The sequence below is a fragment of the Carettochelys insculpta genome, chromosome 3, assembly GCF_033958435.1.
Source record: "Carettochelys insculpta isolate YL-2023 chromosome 3, ASM3395843v1, whole genome shotgun sequence".
NCBI lineage: Eukaryota > Metazoa > Chordata > Testudines > Carettochelyidae > Carettochelys > Carettochelys insculpta.
Genome location: NC_134139.1, coordinates 132,296,453 through 132,314,216, shown reverse-complemented (window position 1 = coordinate 132,314,216; position 17,764 = coordinate 132,296,453). Strand labels below are relative to the sequence as shown.

Below are 17,764 nucleotides of genomic sequence, written 5' to 3'. Positions count from 1 at the left end.
TAAATAAACCACGTAAAACATTTGTTTTAGGACAAAACCCAGTTGCAAAAATGGAATGTACAGTTGTGTTATCAGAGCAATAAATCTAGAGGAAAGCGTGGAATTTTTTACCATATCAAGATAACTTCTAAGTAAACCATCAAAAGAATACTAGAAATATCCTTGTCTAAATGAATTATATAATTACCATAAAAACTTCATTCAGTAGAGGTTGTAGGAAAAGCCTGTGCATGTGGAAATATTTTACATCTTTCACTTATTTATTAAGTGTTGGACTGGCTAACATATTTGTGAAATGCATACTTGCAAATACCTAAGCTAAACCAAGGCTCCCAATGTCATTGTGATGTAAATCTAGTGCCCTTTCTAAAATAATTGCTAAAAAAATAAAGTTAAGTATTGAACACTTATATTTGTCAGAAACTAATTACTGGTAATGCTCAACCAATTCCCACAACCGAACTACAGAAGAGAAGAAGATTCATCTTTCCTAAAACTCTCATACAGAATCAATAACTTCTTTAATAGCTCTTTAAGCTAAAGAATCTCTAAGAATAATTTCTTTAAAAAGACTTTTTTAAAAAGTGAAAATTTGTATATAAAGAGCGCGAGTACTTCGATTTTTTTTTAAACAAACAATTTCATGTCTGTTGAACTAATAAAATGATGAAATATTTCAGAAGAGGTACTGAATAAAAAGTTAAATTGAGTTAAAGAGTTTACTTGGGATTTTGCCATCAATAACACACAGGCAATTAGAAATGTTGTATATTCATAACAGACTGCATACTCAGAAGCTGAAGTCCTCATCTAAGCCAATTTTCAAGAGTGTCAATAAAATGACAGCAAACAACATTGTATTCTGACATTTGTGTTGTGTCGATGTTTATAATTTCCCTCCCTGCTACTTAAATAGCCCTGGTTAATAGATGCGATTGTGTTTCATTTCAAACATGGTGTCACTCGAGGTGTACAGAAAAGAATACAAGCAGCTACACTCCTGAGCTGGAACTTCAAAGAAACAACAAAAGCTAGCCTACTGTTTATTTCTCTACACAAAATATTTTTCAGTAATTAGTAGCATAAAATTACCTGGTACCCAATAACTTGAAAATTACTCCTTTCTACCCAACTATGAGCTTGATTAAGTCTGGCAGAATCTGACTCTTTCTTAAATTCCTCCAGACTCTGGTTCATTATTTCTCTCTCTCTTCACTCTAAATTTAGGTGACCAGAACTGAACATAAAACAGAATCACAACACAGACACACAGATGTGATGTCTTTGTTTACAGAACACAAAATAGCACTGTTTTTGTTGCAACATCACAGTACAAGTTAGTGTCTAATTTACTGCCCACTGTCTCTACTCACAGTACATCTATATAGCAATGTAAGTGCGAGCTCGACCCTAACTTCTTGTGCCCATGCACCTACTGTGCTAACCCAGGTCTTGAACCTAGTGCCCTGGCAAGGTAGAAGAATGTGAAACCAAGTTAAAAGAGACAGAGAGGTCTGAACCCTATCGCTTTCCTGTGTGCTTACGGTCTCAGCTTGACTCAGGTACCAGAAGTCTTCTGGATGTATCTTAGAGTTCCCTGGGACAACTGCCTTAATCCTCACTATTCTGACAATATGTGGTACAGTTTATTATCGTCTAATCCAAACAGAAGTCACATTTCCCATTGCTAATTATTTGCAGCTGAACTCTGGACTGCAAGCACATAGTCAGAGACTACATAGAAGTCTTTTGGAATGAGAACTGACTGGGATGGCACATCGAGTCCCAGCAAGGCTGGGAGGAAAGAGGAGGCCAGAAGCCAGAAGTGGCAGCAGGAACTAAATGGCTGCCCTGCAGAGAAGGGGAGCAGCAGAGCTTATGGACAACACAGCTGGGAGATGATAACACTCAATAGCACAGCTCCCTCACCCTGCAGGGCAGCTGCTTGGTCAGGTAGTGCTCATGTCCTTGATTCCTGAGTTCTCTCCTGGCACTGTGTGTCGTGTCCCTACTCTCTGTTTGCCAGAGGCTGCAAATGGATGACAGGGGAGAGATCACTTTGACGATTGCCTGTTCTGTTCACTCCCTCCAGGGCATTTGGCATTGGCCACTGTCAGAAGACAGGACACTGCACTAGATGGACCTTTGGTCTGACCTGGTATGGTAGTAAGTGCCTGGGTGCCAGCAGGTACCACGTGATCAATAAGAGGGTAGACAGTCCCAAAACCCCCTCGCAGTTCCCAATATTATACAAAAATTTACAAAACATTTGTTAAGCCTTGTAAAAAAAAAATCTGAGCTACTATTTAAAACCATTATCCATGAGTAATAAAACAGAAGAACTGAAAGCTATTATTTAAAGGAACAACAGTTCAGTTCCACAGACACTGAAAGTGAAAAGAACTGTTAGCTGAGTGAAAAGGTGGGCCAATAAACAAACCTTGAGACATGCATTGTATGTCCAATGAAATTAATTTATAAAGCAAAACAGGAGCAATGGGTGATGAGCTTTTGTGAGAGAGACCCACCTCATCAGACCAATCTCATTTCCTATAAAGCAGTTTAGTATAAGCAGCTCTCCTTTACTAAATGTTACAAGAATGGGGATTAAAAAAGGATACTTAATTTTAGAGAAACTTTAAGACATAAGATTATAATTATAATTTGCAGTCTTATATGGAAAACAGTCTTAATTCAATGAAAATGAGAATGCAATCTAGTTTATTATTAATGATACAATGGCTACACCTACACTATGAGATATCTATTTTAAATCAATTAGTCTGATTTTTCCATGTGCATGTCCTCACTGTAAAGTCCATTTGCTCAATTTATGAAGCACTAACATTGACGTAATATCGATATCACAATATTGTAGTACCCTGATGGTTGTAGTGTTCAGTTTAAATTTAAAATTCCGAATGAAGGGTAGTGAGAAAGTCCCACGTCTTTAAATCAAATTCATTAGCCACTGGATATGTCCCGTATGTGTCTCACAATGCCCCATAGTTCTCTGCTCTGGCCTCTTCCGTCTCCACTGCTCTCAGGAGCTGAGGAATTTGGCGACAGGAATACCGTTTCAATTCAGCACCTGGAAGTCCATGGCTATAGGGTCATGAGAGGCTGAAAAATTTTCTTTTTGTTTGCAAGTAACATGGCTGTGGGGTCTGTGGTTCTCTGTATACCCCTGCTAGTGTCTTTTCTTTCTGTGCTACCTGGCACCAGCTGCTCATCCTGCCCCCGTACCATGTGGCAACTAGGCTGTGGGTAAAGGTCATGCTTGTCTGATAGGATGAGAAACTTCGTTTCAGCTGTTTACATGGAAATAATGAGAAAGGCAGCAGACACTAATGGGCGCTGAGCTCATGGTGATATGGGAAGGTGAGGATGCTCAAAATGAAGTGGTTAAAACCCAGGGTTAATCAATCGATTTTAATAAATTTGATTTTAGCTTGTAGTGTAGACACAGCCAATGATATTTCTCTTGCTCTTGATGAACATGCAGTTACAAATAAGCAGGACTATGTTAGGAAGAATTAAGCTTCTTGCTACTGAAGACAAACATATTTAATGCTAGCGATAGGATTGTTAACAGTCTCAAAAATACAAATGAACGATAACAATAAACCTCTCCCTACACACACTTTTTTCAGTAACACTAAACAAGTTAGATCTGTATTATTGCATAGAAATAATGAAAATATGTATTAGCAAGGCTAGCTGAAACATCTTTAAGGAAACAAAACAGTAAGGTTTCTAGTTATAACTTTACCTGTGTGAGGTGGATGCCTCTCTGGTAAGATCAGATGCTGAAAATTGATGATACAAACAGCTTCTGCTCCTAACCATCTATCAGATACAGCTCGAATGTAATATTGGGAAGGCAAAGGTTCAAAAATAGGGATTGTGAATACCAACTGCTGAGTTTCTTTAAGAATGACCTAATGTAAACAGAGAATAGAGATTCAATTTTGAACAGCTAAAACAACTTACCAGAAGCACCAGGGAACAAAAGAAAATCAAGTATATGCCCATGAAAGACAGTACAGAACCCTGCCTTCAGGAGAAGGCTTTGGTTCCATTGGCTTCAGAAGGGGCAGCATAAGGCTCTTGGTCACTAAGTATTTTATTTATTTTTTGAGATGGAACAAGAGTGAACAACATGTATATACAATCCTAATAAAAACAAGCATTGCAGATTTCACTTTTCATCTGCAAGTAACTGTCTGCCATAGAAACCAATGAAAGAAGCAAATCCTTTAACGGATTTTATAACAATATTAGTGGACACCATGTATAAGACCAATTTTAGCACACGCATGAAGAAAGGAAAGGCAGACGAATGATTCTGAAAATTTGGTGGTGGTGTTATTGTGTAAATGTCAGGTTGGTGGCACCATAAAGGTTTACAGTAATTACTCCTAAACTATCTGACAGCCCTCCCCCCTCCCCAATTATTACATGCTTTGAAATTCTGCCTAAGGACAGAGTTACCTGTTTTTTTTGAATGACAAAATACTCTGAATGATAAATGTGATCATTAGTGGGGTCTTCTACCCAGATCCACCAGGGCTCTCCAACTGTACCATGCACCTAAAAGAAGAGAAAAAGTTCTCTCTTTACAAGTACAATAAACCTCTCAAAACACACCTCATACTGGCTGATGCATTTCAGTAAGATGTGGGTTTATTTGAGGATGTTTTTCAGTACAATGTGAGTTTACTATTTACATAGACAAAATATGACAAAATTGGGGAGTGATGTAAAACTTCTGATCATACCCTTCCATCTGATATTAGCTACCTATAATTGTAGCTGCTTGATACATTATATTAGCAGTAATGGGGGTTCTCTCTCTTTGGTCATGTCTAAACTACAAAGATATTTTGAAAGATGGTCTTCCAAAAGATCTTCTTTCAAAAAAGCATGTCCACACCCAAAAAAACAGATCCAATGATTGATCCGCTCTTTTGATAAAGAGAGTCCACAGACCCCCAGCTCTTTCGAAAGAGTGAATCAGGGAGGACTGCCCCGAGGGCTGCTCTTTCAAAAAAAAAAAAAAAAAAAAAAAAAAAGGGCTGCCCACAGCAGCGACACATTTGTTTTCAAAAGAAGCTTTAGAAAGGAGGCACTCTTCCTGACCCGGGAGCAGAAGAGGGCTTCCAGAACAAGAGCCACTTTCTTTCGATTCAGATAGAAAGCGTATTGTGTGTGTGTGGACACTCTGCTCAAGTACTGCAACTGTAGCTAGCCTTCAAGCCATGTGCACACAGACAGATATTTTCAAAAACTCATTCCTCCTGCTACTTGTGATCTTTCTCCAAGTTCCATTCAGGCTGGTACAGTGGAAATACTTTTTACTAGATTCCATTAATCTTTCAAGCAGTAACATCTATGACTACCATTTTCTTTGGGTCTTGCATTAATGATGTGCTATTTGACACACACTCATCCAAGGCAGGAAACATACAGTTGATGCATTCATAAGCAAACAGTTAGTGGTTCAGGTTTGGTGGGAGAAAAGAGGGACAATTTCCATGTTTTGACATTTGGGAGCAATTCTTTCTGCCCTCTGTCTTGTAGTAGGTTTCTGGTCTGTCCGCTTTCTCGTGAGGAGAGTTAAGACCTTGCAAATATTCATAATTATGCAATACATCTATCTAACTGCCATATTTTGGGTCAGGAAGGAATTTTCCCCTCTCTGAGGAAAACTATGTTAGGTACCACATATTTATATTAGTATCTTATTTAACCACTTGTGCAGGGTAAAAGAAAAGTTGCTTGCTGAGAAATGTGGAATCCAGATAAACAAACATGATAAATAGCCACAATTTTCTGGTGGTAGTGTGGATATGGAGAAGTGTTTGGAGTATTTCCAAGTTCTGTATAAGTTGACAAATACTGGTTTGTACACACATTTTTGGAGGGGAAAAACTGTGCTTTAGAAAGAAAAGCTTTTCAAAGAATTTCTTCACTGCAGGCTATATTTGTTTGACTCCTCATACACATCAACCAAGGAAATGCCAAAGCAGAGGGGAAGGAAGGTGGAAGGTAGTGGAGTGCTCATAAGCATGCACATCTCAAGAACTACAGTTTCTGTAAAAGGTAAGTAATCTTCCCTTCTTTTTGAGTATTGTCCTTAAAAATGCTCCAGTCAAGGTGCCTTCCAAGCAACATTCCCAGAGAAGGGAGTTTCAAAATAGAGCACAGAGGACATAACTGTGCTGCCCATGGCAACATCAGACCTAGACGCATGCACCAAGGCTCAGCATTTGGAGTAAGTATGTATTGAAGACCATGTAAAGCCCTGCAGATTTCAGCTGGATGTTGGCTGTGACCTAGAAGAGTGTGCTAGAACACTAGCAGGTGTTAACTAACTTTAACAACTTACATTACTGCAAAATCCAGCTTGTTAGTCTCTGTCTAGAAATAAGCGAATCCCCAGATTTTTCTGCAGTGCAAATGAGTAGTCTAGGTTTCCAAAATGGTTTGGTTCTATGAAAACAGAAAGCCAACGCTTTTCTGACATCTAAAATATGGATAGAAATTTCTCTCCCAGCTGGGACTAACAGTATAACCTTGGTTTTGTCCTGCCTAATCTTATTTACCACTTTGAGAATCAAAGGGGTTGATTTGTAAAAGAAAGGAGAACAAATCTCCATGAAACTGAAGCCCTTGTCCATCCTTGTCTTCTGCCCAGGAAAAGAACACACTCTTCCTCCTTGTGAGTGAGGCAAAGAAGTTGACCTCCAGCTGTCCCCACATTTGGCGTATGTTGTTTAGGATCCCTAGGTCTTCACTCCACACTTCTGCAAATGCTGGATGAAGAAAGACTGAACTGGGGAAAGTACTGGACTCAGGCTAAAAGGATTTCTAGCATTTGTATAGAAAACTGGAAAACTCGAGGTGCAAAGCAAACACAGTTTTTCCTTTAAGAATCTGCAAGACAACTAATGTTCTTAGAAGCCAAGAGGAGACTTTGCTAATTTATATCTTATCTTTCTAGTACCTTCTGCTTAGTTTATGTTTCAGATTATTTACTAGTTAATCTGCTTTGATTTCTTTGCTATTGCCTAAAAATCTTTTTAGAATTAATACACTTATTTTATGTTTTAAATCTATACCACTAAGCTTGGAGTGAATTGCTTTGGGAATCTTAGTTCAAGGACCAGGAGCTGTTGTATTTCCTCTTCATGTCGAGGTGGGAGGCAAACTGAATAATACATTAATACTGGTCATAATTTTCACCAGTACAAGATTGTACAGATCTGGAGATCTACTTTGGAAAATTGGGGATTATTTTGGCTGTAGCCTCTCCTCTCTGTTCCTGAAGGCTATGGTTACACTAGTGAGTTTTGACCAAAAAAACCAACCAACCAACCAAACAAAAAAAACTGATGCAATGTCCACACACAAAATGTGTTTTGTTGACAGTGTGGCAACAAAAGTCAGCACTTTTGCCTGCAGCATTCTGTCTCTCAGCCATGAGACATAATGCTGCTGTTGACAGATTCAGTCAACAAAAAAAGCTGTGTGAATGCTTTGGAGGGGGTCCTTCTCTCGACAGACAGGGCATCCTGAACAATGGATGGCCCTGTCTGCTGTGCTTTTGGGTGCCTATTTTGTCGAGAGGGCAGCTGGGCAGTCTGGCTGCTCTGTTGAGAGAGAGTGGAGCGCTCTTCTGCTCCACTTTTGATGTGCGGCCACACTGTCAGCCGAAGTTTGTTGGGAAATCTCTTCCACCAGTGACTTCTGTTGACAGAGTGCTGTAGTGTAACTTAGGTGAAGTGTTTAAATTATTTGTTCATTATTTTCATTATCTTCCCATTCATCATTAGAAATATGAGAAATGCCCTTGTCAATTGTGTGGGAATTTGTCCATATCATAAAAGTTACAAACTGTCTTATCAAGAAATGGAGGATCCAATCCTGAAGTGCAACAGTCCTGTGTTCAGCAGAGGAACATAGTGTTAGACTGGCAGAAGTGACTCAAGGCTGCTTTAACTTACAGTAACAAACCATAGACACCACTGGAGATTGCTAGAGTGGAACAGTGCTCTGAGACACCTTATTCCATAACCACATTTTGTGGTATACTACTAAGAGCAGTGCTACAATGTTGAGAGATTCTCCTATTGACTGTGTGACTTTATATCAAATTTCAATTTCTTCATGCTGTAGGAATGCTCACCTACAATATTAGGACAGCTCTTTGTGATTTCTTGATGTGCTGGAGTAGCGAAAAGGAAATGTTTTGTAGCCATGGACGTGGATAATAGCTTTAGCTGAAGTAAGGGTCTCCTAACTTTGGAAAGCCCTGTAATTCAAGATAAGAATGAACTCCTATCTTGCCTTTTCTACCTTGTAAAATGCTTTCTTTGAACAGACCTCCCCTAATAAAGGAAAGTATAAAATAAACAGCAAGATTGTTTCTTCACCTATCTCTAGAACACTCCTAAAAGTATGATCAAATTACAAGCAAACTAAGTTGCACTTCCCTGGTCCAGCACGGTTGGTACCTTGCAGGTCCTGAACAGCAGAACTTGCCAGACCAGGGATGGTCCAGAGCTTCTGTTTCAGAGGGGCCCAGCCTCCCACTCCAGGTTCCCGGGGCTGGCTGGGGCCCTATCCCTAACCACACACTGCTGCACCACAGATGTTGCTGGATGAGTACTGGATTTAAGATGTGCATCCTGTACCGTCAGTTCCAGTTTTGTATTACTTTGTTTTTATTTGGCACCAAGACACTGGGATGGTGCAGCTCTACAAGCTAGGTTAGGCAATTCAATTAACTATGTGGATTTTCACAACTCTAATTATGCTGGTGCATTTCTAGTCTTATTACAGCTGGGCTTGTCTTGCAGTCGGTTTTTGTGCTGTCTACTTCTGGGCATCTTAGCAGTATGCTGATGGGAAAGCAATACTTTCGTAGTTTGCCAACTGTTTAATTTAAAATTATGATTAATTTTTAATGATAATTAAAATCATTGTAGTCCTTTATTATAATAAAGTTTCTTTCATAATTAATTAGAAGTTCACTGCATACAGATAGCTTTATAGCAAAGCAAAAAAAAAGGAAGCAGCCTTTTCAGGATTTGAGAAATACAAATATAGATATTCACATTTTAAGAGCTTCACTATACAAATTGACAAAATGCTTGTAACGTTTCCAAAGCAAGTATTTAAGAAATACTGTACTAAACATCACAGCAATAAGCTTGGGCAAAAAATTCTTGTCCCCAGTATTTCCTCTGTACAAGTACACAACTCAAACTACCAGATCTTGCTGACCTCTTTGGTTTGCCTTGGGAAGGCACTGCTACAAACAGATTTAAGTTCAAGAGCAAGTGTTCAACTGTTTCGTCCTTACTGACATATTAGCTCATCAGTACTGAACTTTGTATTGGTAATACAGATGCAAGACAGAAGCTCAATTAAATCTTTAAATGATCTCCTTTTGTAATATAAACCAGTACATGTTCAAAATTAAGTCATCAAAATTAGTTGGTGCAAGATTAGGTTAGGAATTCAAAAAACGGAATTTTTATAATTAGTCAAGGAAGTGAATAGAAAGAAACTGCATGCATTTTGATTACCACTCCTACTCACAATCTGAGACAGGGAAGCTTGTCAAAAGAAAAAGTAAAAACCCTTAAAACCAGGAAAAAACATTTTTAAAAAAGAACATACATCTATTTTTAGAATCAGAGAGGAAGCCGAGTTAGTCTTTATTTCAAAAACAACAAGAAGTCCTGTGACACCTCAGTTATTTTTAGAATAGAAGTCTCATACATTCCTTTGTGGTCAATATGATACATGCGTGTTTGCGCTTAACAGAAGGGTACACTTTGAAAATGGAGTTCTAAACCCTGGGGTTAAGGTGCAGAACCAGTATGTAATTGCTAGTTTTCAGAAGTACAGCTTCTCCAAACTCATAAAGGTGGAAAAGAATGAGAGTTGTGCCTAGCAGAGAAGAAAAGCCTGTGAATGCCAAGGTCTTATTTACATAATAAGTTTTTATCATAGGTCAATTTAATCGCTCCATGTGGTCACTTTTATTCCACTGAAAGTTTGAATTTTTGGTATAGCCTAAATTCCTTCCTAAGCAACATAAACCAAACCTAAAAAAGTGGTGCTGAATGTGGGAAACAGACAAGTGTAACAATATTAGTTTAAATTCTCATATTGACTGTAACATATTGATATAACTTGTCTGTGACTACAAACTTCTGCTTCTGTAAATATGATTCTCCTGTGTAGAAGAGTTTTTATACTTTAGATCAATTTAAAAATGTAAATGTGCAAATTTTCCCACTAACATCTGTTCTTAAAACAAGAGTTTATGAAATTACAAAGAATATAGTATTATTTACATTAACTTGAATGAGAAAATACATTTTCTTTAGGTATCACCTTCCCTCAGCAGCTCAAAATTCTTTCATTCCTGTAGACCACGTTGTCTTTACAACAATTTATAATTCCCCTTTTACATTATTCTAATAGCTAAATTTCCACTACAAGTTGAACCACTTGTCCGGCAACATCTGTGGTTTAGCATGATATTAATTAGCCTGGTAACCATTTATCATGGGTGTGGCTAAGTTTCCCTAGGTCCCATAAAATGTGTTTACAGCCATCAGTCCTGGCTGTTAGGCTGTGGCCACACTTGGCCAAAACTTCGAAATGGCCATGCTAATTGTCAAATCGGAGAATACTAATGAGGTGCTGACATGAATATTCAGTGCCTCATTAGCATGCTGCCAGCCGTGGCACTTCGAAAGTGCGGCATTTTGGTTGTGCGTGGCTTGTCTACATGGGGGTCTTTTTTGAAAGGACCCCACAGACTTCGAAATGCCCTTATTCCTATTAGCTGATAGGAATAAAGGGATTTCGAAGTCTGCGGGGTCCTTTGGAAAAGGACCTCCGTGTAGACGAGCTGCATGCAAGTGAAATATGGCACGTTCAAAGTGCTGCGGCCAGCAGCATGCTAATGAGGCACTGAATACTCATTTCAGTGCCTCATCAGTATTCTCTGATTTGGCCATTAGCATGGTCATTTTGAAGTTTTGGCCAAGTGTGGCCATAGCCTTAATGTTTTGTGGTCTTATTTAGCTCTAATTTACTTCTAAATGTCTTCTAAGATCTCAGTAAGCAGTGAAAGTGTTGGTAATGCTGCTAGACAATTTTGACCTCCTGTGGTCTGGCAAATTCTCTTGTGTGGCACCAGTCATGCTCTGAGAGTGCTGGACAAGAGATGTTAAACTCATATAATCTTCACTGTAATTACTGAAAGCTGTAAGAGTGCTTTCCCCCACCCTTTTCATTTCTACCTGATCATTCCAATTGAAGTCAGGAGTGATGCTCAGCCGAACACGGAGTACAGTACGCGTAATTGGCTGAATAGCTGCTTCCATAGTAATGGAGGGAATTTGATGGACACACTGTTTGACCTTTAACCCAATATGCACATGGCGTAGCATGTGACCTGCAAAAAATCAAACAGGAAAAAAAAAAAACACAGGTGAAACTAATGTGCATTTGCAGGAGAAATAATACAAATCAGCCTTTCACATAAAGTTTTAGAGTGGAGTGTTATTGTTTGCTTATTTTGTTGTTTGGTGTGTAAATGACTGACACTCTTGACCTGATATATAAGAACATTTTGTAATACTTAAATTGAATTAGTAAATGTACAGCTCAGAAGAAGTCAGAACTCCTTTGCTGGTTTTTACCAATGGGTGAAAATGACCATCAAGAATTCGTGCTGAATAATCTGCTATTTCATGGCAGTATCCTTTTTCTTCCCATGACTTTTTGACCTGTTCGTTAGAAAAACACATCATCCCTTCTCTACACATAAATATTGACCTGGATTTAACATAGGACGCTTATTTGAACTTTTGCAGCTCTGGTGTAGAGTGATTCAAAGTACAAAGATCACCGTGATTTCCTAAAATGAACATAATAGATGACAAATGGCTCAAAGGATATACACATATGCAACTTATCTCACGGGGTGCTGAACTTTTGGAATACAACACTGTGCAACACAAGTAAGGAAAAGAATCATATTCCAGCATATCTCCAACTTCTATTACAGTCATGACTACTCAAAGTGATATTCCAAGGAAATTTTTGGTCATCTTTTGTAACTCATGTATCAGTTCCTCACCTCTCATCTTATAACAGGAAATGGAGGAGCTGAAAGCAAAAGCAGCAATTTATTTTAAAGTCAGATTTCTTCATAATAGAGTTATAGCAATATATGGACTTTATATCTAATCCAGCCCCAACACTAAGGCAGGACCAAGACCATCCCTGTGGGTCTTTGTTCAATCTGTTTATAAAGAGCTTCCAGCAAAAGGAACTCCACAATCTCCCTCAGTAACTTATGCCAGCACCAAAAATATAACAAGGAGCTCTGAGGCACCTTATAGCCAGGGGTCAGCAATCCACGGCCTGGGTGCCAAGAGTGGCACCTGAGCTGATTTTCACTGGCATGTGAGGCAGAAGCTCAGTCCCGCCCCACCTCCCCCATGTAGCTGATAACTTGTGCAGAGCCATGCCACCTGTGCATTAACAAAAGACCAGCTAATGCTATCAACCACCACCTAAATGGTAAAGCACCGCATTTTAATTTATTTATTAATGAAGCTGTTGTAAGTAGGACTATTAGGCCATGTCTACACTTGCCTCCTCTTTTTGAAAGGGGCATGTTAATGAGCCAATTTGGAAGAAGGGGCTTTCGAAGTCAGGTGGATCCTTTCAAAAGACCCCCATCTACACGGTCAGCGTGCAGTCCAAAAGTGGCACCTTTGAATCGTGCATGGCTGTCATTGTGCCAATGAGGTGCTTCATATTCATGTCAGTGCCTCATTAGTGTCTTCTGAACTGCTTCATTAACATGTCCCTTCTGAAAGGAGGGGGCAAGTGTAGGCATGGCCTTAGTGACTAAAAAGTATCACTGGCACTCAGACTGTAAATAGAGGTCAAAAGGTCAAATTTCAGCAGTTCGCCTCAGAAAGGATGCTGATCCGTACTATAGACTAACAGATTTATTTGGGTATAAAATTTCATTGGTACAAACCACTTCATCAAATGCATGATTCCATAGATATGAGGCACTTAAGTCAATATCTGTGTGTGGGGATGCATATGACAAAGTGTTTTTACGCACGAAATCTCAGGCCCAAATGACTCTGTTAATCTGTAAGATGCTACAGGACTCCTTGTTGCTTTTGTAGCTCCAAAATAACACAGCTACCTCTCTGACCATTTAGTTAGTTTTACCTAATATCTAAACTAATCCTCCCTTGCTGCAGAGTAAACCCATTACTGCTTGATCTGCATTTAGTGGACATGGAGAACAATTGATCACTGCCATCTTTAAAACATCCTTGAACAAATGTGAATACTTTTAAAAATACCTCTTCCCCCTAACCTACAGATACCCAGCTTTTTCAAACATTCCTCATAGATAAGGATTTCTGAACTTTTTATTTTTTTTGTTGCTGTCCTCTGGTCTCTCTCCAATTTGTCTACATCCTTCTTAAAACACAGTGCGCATAAATGGATGCAATATTCCAACTAAGTTCCACCAGGGACAAGTAAAGTGGAATAATATGACTTTTTTTTAATATATCCTAGTGGGATTAGTAGCCTTTTCTTGCAGATGCAGCACAGTTTGTTCATATTCCATTTGTGATGCAGTATAACACCCAGATCATTTTCAGAAGTTCTACTGCCTAGCCCTATTAGGGGGACCTCCTTAAGCGAATCCTCCAACAACCTCCTGGAAGTGAGCTTGGACGCTCTCCCATTTTACATGAGGTATGCAGTGCCATTAAGCAGATAAAGAACAAGGCAGCAGGTCCAGATAAGAAGAAGGGGTAGGGCCCAGGGCCTCCTACTCCATCACAGCTGTGTGCAGTGGTACAGCAGTGTTACCGCAGAAATTGAAAGAGGCCCAGAGCTCCAGCCGCCACCACAGCAGCCAGAGTTCTGGGCCATTTTGAAATGCCAAGCCCAGGGGCAACTATCCCTTTTGCCTGCCTCCTCCATCGGTGGGCCTGGCTGATGCCCAGCAAGCTGGATGCAACTCTCCGGCAAAGCCAGGGCTTGAACATGCTCAGCTGGAAAGGTTGATAACTGTATAACCATGCAAACCCAGACCTCTTCCCTTCCACTCTCCTGAGGTCACATCCCTGTAACACCTCTTCTCTGAGGCCCCCTCCCCTGCTCACTCCATCCCTTCTCCCTCTGTCATTAGCTCTCCCTGCACTCTTTCAATTTCACCACGGTTGTGCAGGAGTTTGGAGTGTGGGCTCTGGGAGCAAATATGAGTGCAGGCATGGGGAGAGGGTGGTCTCTGGGAGGGAGTTGGCTCTGGGCTGGGGAAGTGGACGGGGATGCAGGAGGGGTCAGGGAATCAGTCCTTACCTCAAGTGGCTTCTGAAAGGGACTGGCACACCTCTCTGACAATGGCTCCTGCAGGGTCGAGGGGAGGGGTGTCTCTGAACATGACTGCCAGTAGACAGATCCCACAGCTCCCATTGCCCCAAACAATGGGAAAAGGAGCTGTGGAGTTGACCCTCCTCTTTGGGGCCACATGAATTTGCATGCTACTCCTGGAGCAGCATGGGCAGAAAGCCTTATTTCACTGCACTGTCTGTTGTGGTCTCCTGGGCCCTTTTAAACAGGCCCAGGACTCTGCGGTATTGCCCCCTTTGAGCCTTCCCCCACTTCCTCATCAGTGGGCCTGTACAGATATAACTAAATCTTTTTAGAAATGAAATCTCCCCTATTTAAGTTGAATCGGTATGAGGCTCTTAAGCTGAAATCTATGCATAGGGATTGCACTGTTTTAACTAAATCAATATGTAAATAGATTGATGTAAAACTGTATAACCTTATAATGTACACTTGGCCCTACTCAATTCAAAATTGATTTAGTTAAAGGAATGCAAACTCCTCAGGTAAACACAAACAGGATTAACCCTTGCTTAAAAGTACACATTAAGTGAATCTATATTAACAGTGTGCACCATTTTAATTAGATTGGTTTTAAATCAATTTCATTAAATGGATGCAGTGTCTCCACTCCAGACATTCCCTTACCCTTCTAATGTCACTATTTTTTTTTGACAAGCAAAAGCAAAACTTTAAAAGACATACAAAATATTGGTGTTCTCACAATTTAGTTTCTTAGCTCAGTAAAACTAATCAGATCAGTCCTAATGTAATGAACATGGGGGAGCCCTCATGCCTGTGAGAAGACTATGTGGCTCTGTAAGGGGATCTGCCTGTAAACACAGCATTGTAAATGCAGAGCGTACCTGGTGCGGTGGTACTGTTGTTGTAGAGTTGCATTAAGAGAATGTTACCTAACATATGTGTGACTTCTCAAAATTTCAGAATCTCACAATCTGCTAACTTAAGGAACTGGCCTCTTAAAATGTGCATTTTTAGCTCAAAGAAGTATAAAACTTAATTGATTCTATAAAGACTAAACATGCTTTTCAGAGAACACAACTCAATTGATCTTTTTTAAAAACATCTCCCCAGGAAGACATTTGATTTTCATTACCCTTTTTGTTGTAGTATACACACCTAAAATTATCTTATTCCTATAAATATAATTGTGAATGTCCTTGTTACTGATAAATATGAAATCCTTTATTAAACTCCTTTATGCTCTTAATGCCAATGATAATCTTGTGGCAATCAACTCCTCAGGTTAAATGAAAATGAATTTGATCATTCAGAAGCAGGCATGAATCACGCACTTAGTGGTAACATCTTTTGTTGTAACTTCCCACTTTCATCCTTTTTCGCATAAAATGTATTCAAGTTGCAAGTAACGAAGGACCTGAGTTGTCAGCTCTCACTAGTCAATGGGATTAACATCAAGATCCTACTCGATGTAAGGTTGTGAACATAGAGCCCAACGTTTAAACAAAACATTACTTGTGTTTTTTACCTATTTCATCTTTTCTCATGTCCTTCATCTTATCTACTGTAAGATTCTTCTCTTCTAGCTTTGTGAGAACTGACGGTGGTAGGACTGAGAACTGCCGTAAAGGGTTGGCCCAGCCCCACAGCCGCTTATCAATGACTTTGCTGAGGTTCAGAAGCCGGTATGTCATAGCAGGCCATCGTTTCCTAAGAGCAACTTCAAAAAGGGCTCGAATAATACGAGCTGCGTTCTACAAAGTGGAACATTGAGAAAAATATTAAAATCAGATCAAACCTGTGTCACTGGGTACAGCATATATAGTTGTCTCTGTTTCATCAGACTACTAAAATAATATATTATTAAGTTTTAGCTAAAATATTCTTAAATAATTATTGAGCAGTTTCTACCTAATGATTGTTTGCATCTCTTCAAAATGCTTCATCGTTACTTACTGGGAGGATGATACTAAATAAGTACTATTAATCAATTTTCAAAATCATACTGTTGCAGCAAACAAATGATTGCTGATAGTAATACTTTGTCTTGTGACAATAAGCTTGACAGAGCTAAAAAATTAAAATAAAATTGCACATTCATGATGCGGGGAAGCAATGTCTTGTGATTAAAGTCCAGTTGTCAGGAAAACTAGTTCAACTGCTAGGTCTGCTGCAGAATTCCTGTTCCTGCTTTTGATCATAGTTACACGAGCACTCTATATTTTTGCTTACCCAGTACTTACAGTTCTACCACCATCATGTGTTACAAAAAGTTTGCTTTCTTCTTATTTGCATTTCCCACAAACAACTTAAAATCTGAACATCATCTAATATAGCAATGACAAACATTCTTCAGACCAATTTCTGCCAAATTATACACCCATGCAAACCCATTGTTACACCTTGACAGTCTTACTAAAAACAGAAAAGAATCTGACTTTATAATGGCAAATTAGCTAGCACTTCTGTTGATGATTCACCAAATAGAATGCCATTTACTTTGGGCTGGCTCTGCAGTTGAGGGGGAGGAGAGTACTAGAACATTTTTGTCACTAAAGCATTCAGCTACAACTGATCTATGTAGAAGGAGCATTTTTTTTTTTTAAATAGTCAGTGTTCAGAGTAGAGCTGCAATTAAAAAAAGTGCTTCTAAGCACTAGTACCCATGTCCCCTTATAACTTATTACATACATTTGTTTATTGAGCGCCCGAGTATAGGACCATAACATCATCTTTAAAATGCTCCAGTTGAGAGAGATGAATAAAAGTTATAAACTGAAATCGAGACACCTCTCTTAAAATAATCTTGCTGTGCACATATCACATACTTTATGCCGTGTATAATGAGCTCAGTAAGTCCATGTGCACTATAAAACCTGAATACAAGGAAAAAAAACTAAGGAGACATGACATTCTTAACTCTGAATACCTGCACTTTTCAATATTTAATTCTCATCCTTAATGTTATTTAAATACAATTTTTATTATTTCTTTTTAAAATGGTTCGGCAGGATGTGACAGCACTATGCTAGAACATACTATGCTAATTATTAATGAAAAGCCATAACTACTTCTATACGGTCCAAAAAGCCACAGCTTTATAACACCTTATATATATTTAATACTGGTTGACATACGGAATTGTTTATGAACTGTGCACTGTGTTATCTGCCTTTTTTAGAGTCCTCAAGTCAGAAAACAGATGTCTTCTTAAGGGGAATTTCAAGTGGTCCCTAACTTCCTGCAATGGACTCTAGACTTGTGAAAAAAAATTTCCCCATGCTATTTCATCAATGAGATGACCAAACATCCC

At 39.2% G+C, this 17,764-nt stretch overlaps 1 protein-coding gene across 4 annotated transcripts in view; it reads right to left on the bottom strand.

Moving 5' to 3' along the window:
• ASCC3 (activating signal cointegrator 1 complex subunit 3) overlaps nt 1–17,764 on the bottom strand; it is a 501,864-nt gene that overhangs the window by 127,522 nt on the left and 356,578 nt on the right. For all 4 annotated transcript variants that reach the window (XM_074990822.1, XM_074990825.1, XM_074990823.1 and 1 more), the window contains 4 exons: nt 15,980–16,205; nt 11,331–11,485; nt 4,495–4,593; nt 3,773–3,941 (listed from right to left, as the gene is read on the bottom strand). In XM_074990822.1, the coding sequence (XP_074846923.1) occupies nt 3,773–3,941; nt 4,495–4,593; nt 11,331–11,485; nt 15,980–16,205 (649 nt within the window). The remainder of the gene's footprint in view (nt 1–3,772; nt 3,942–4,494; nt 4,594–11,330; nt 11,486–15,979; nt 16,206–17,764) is intronic.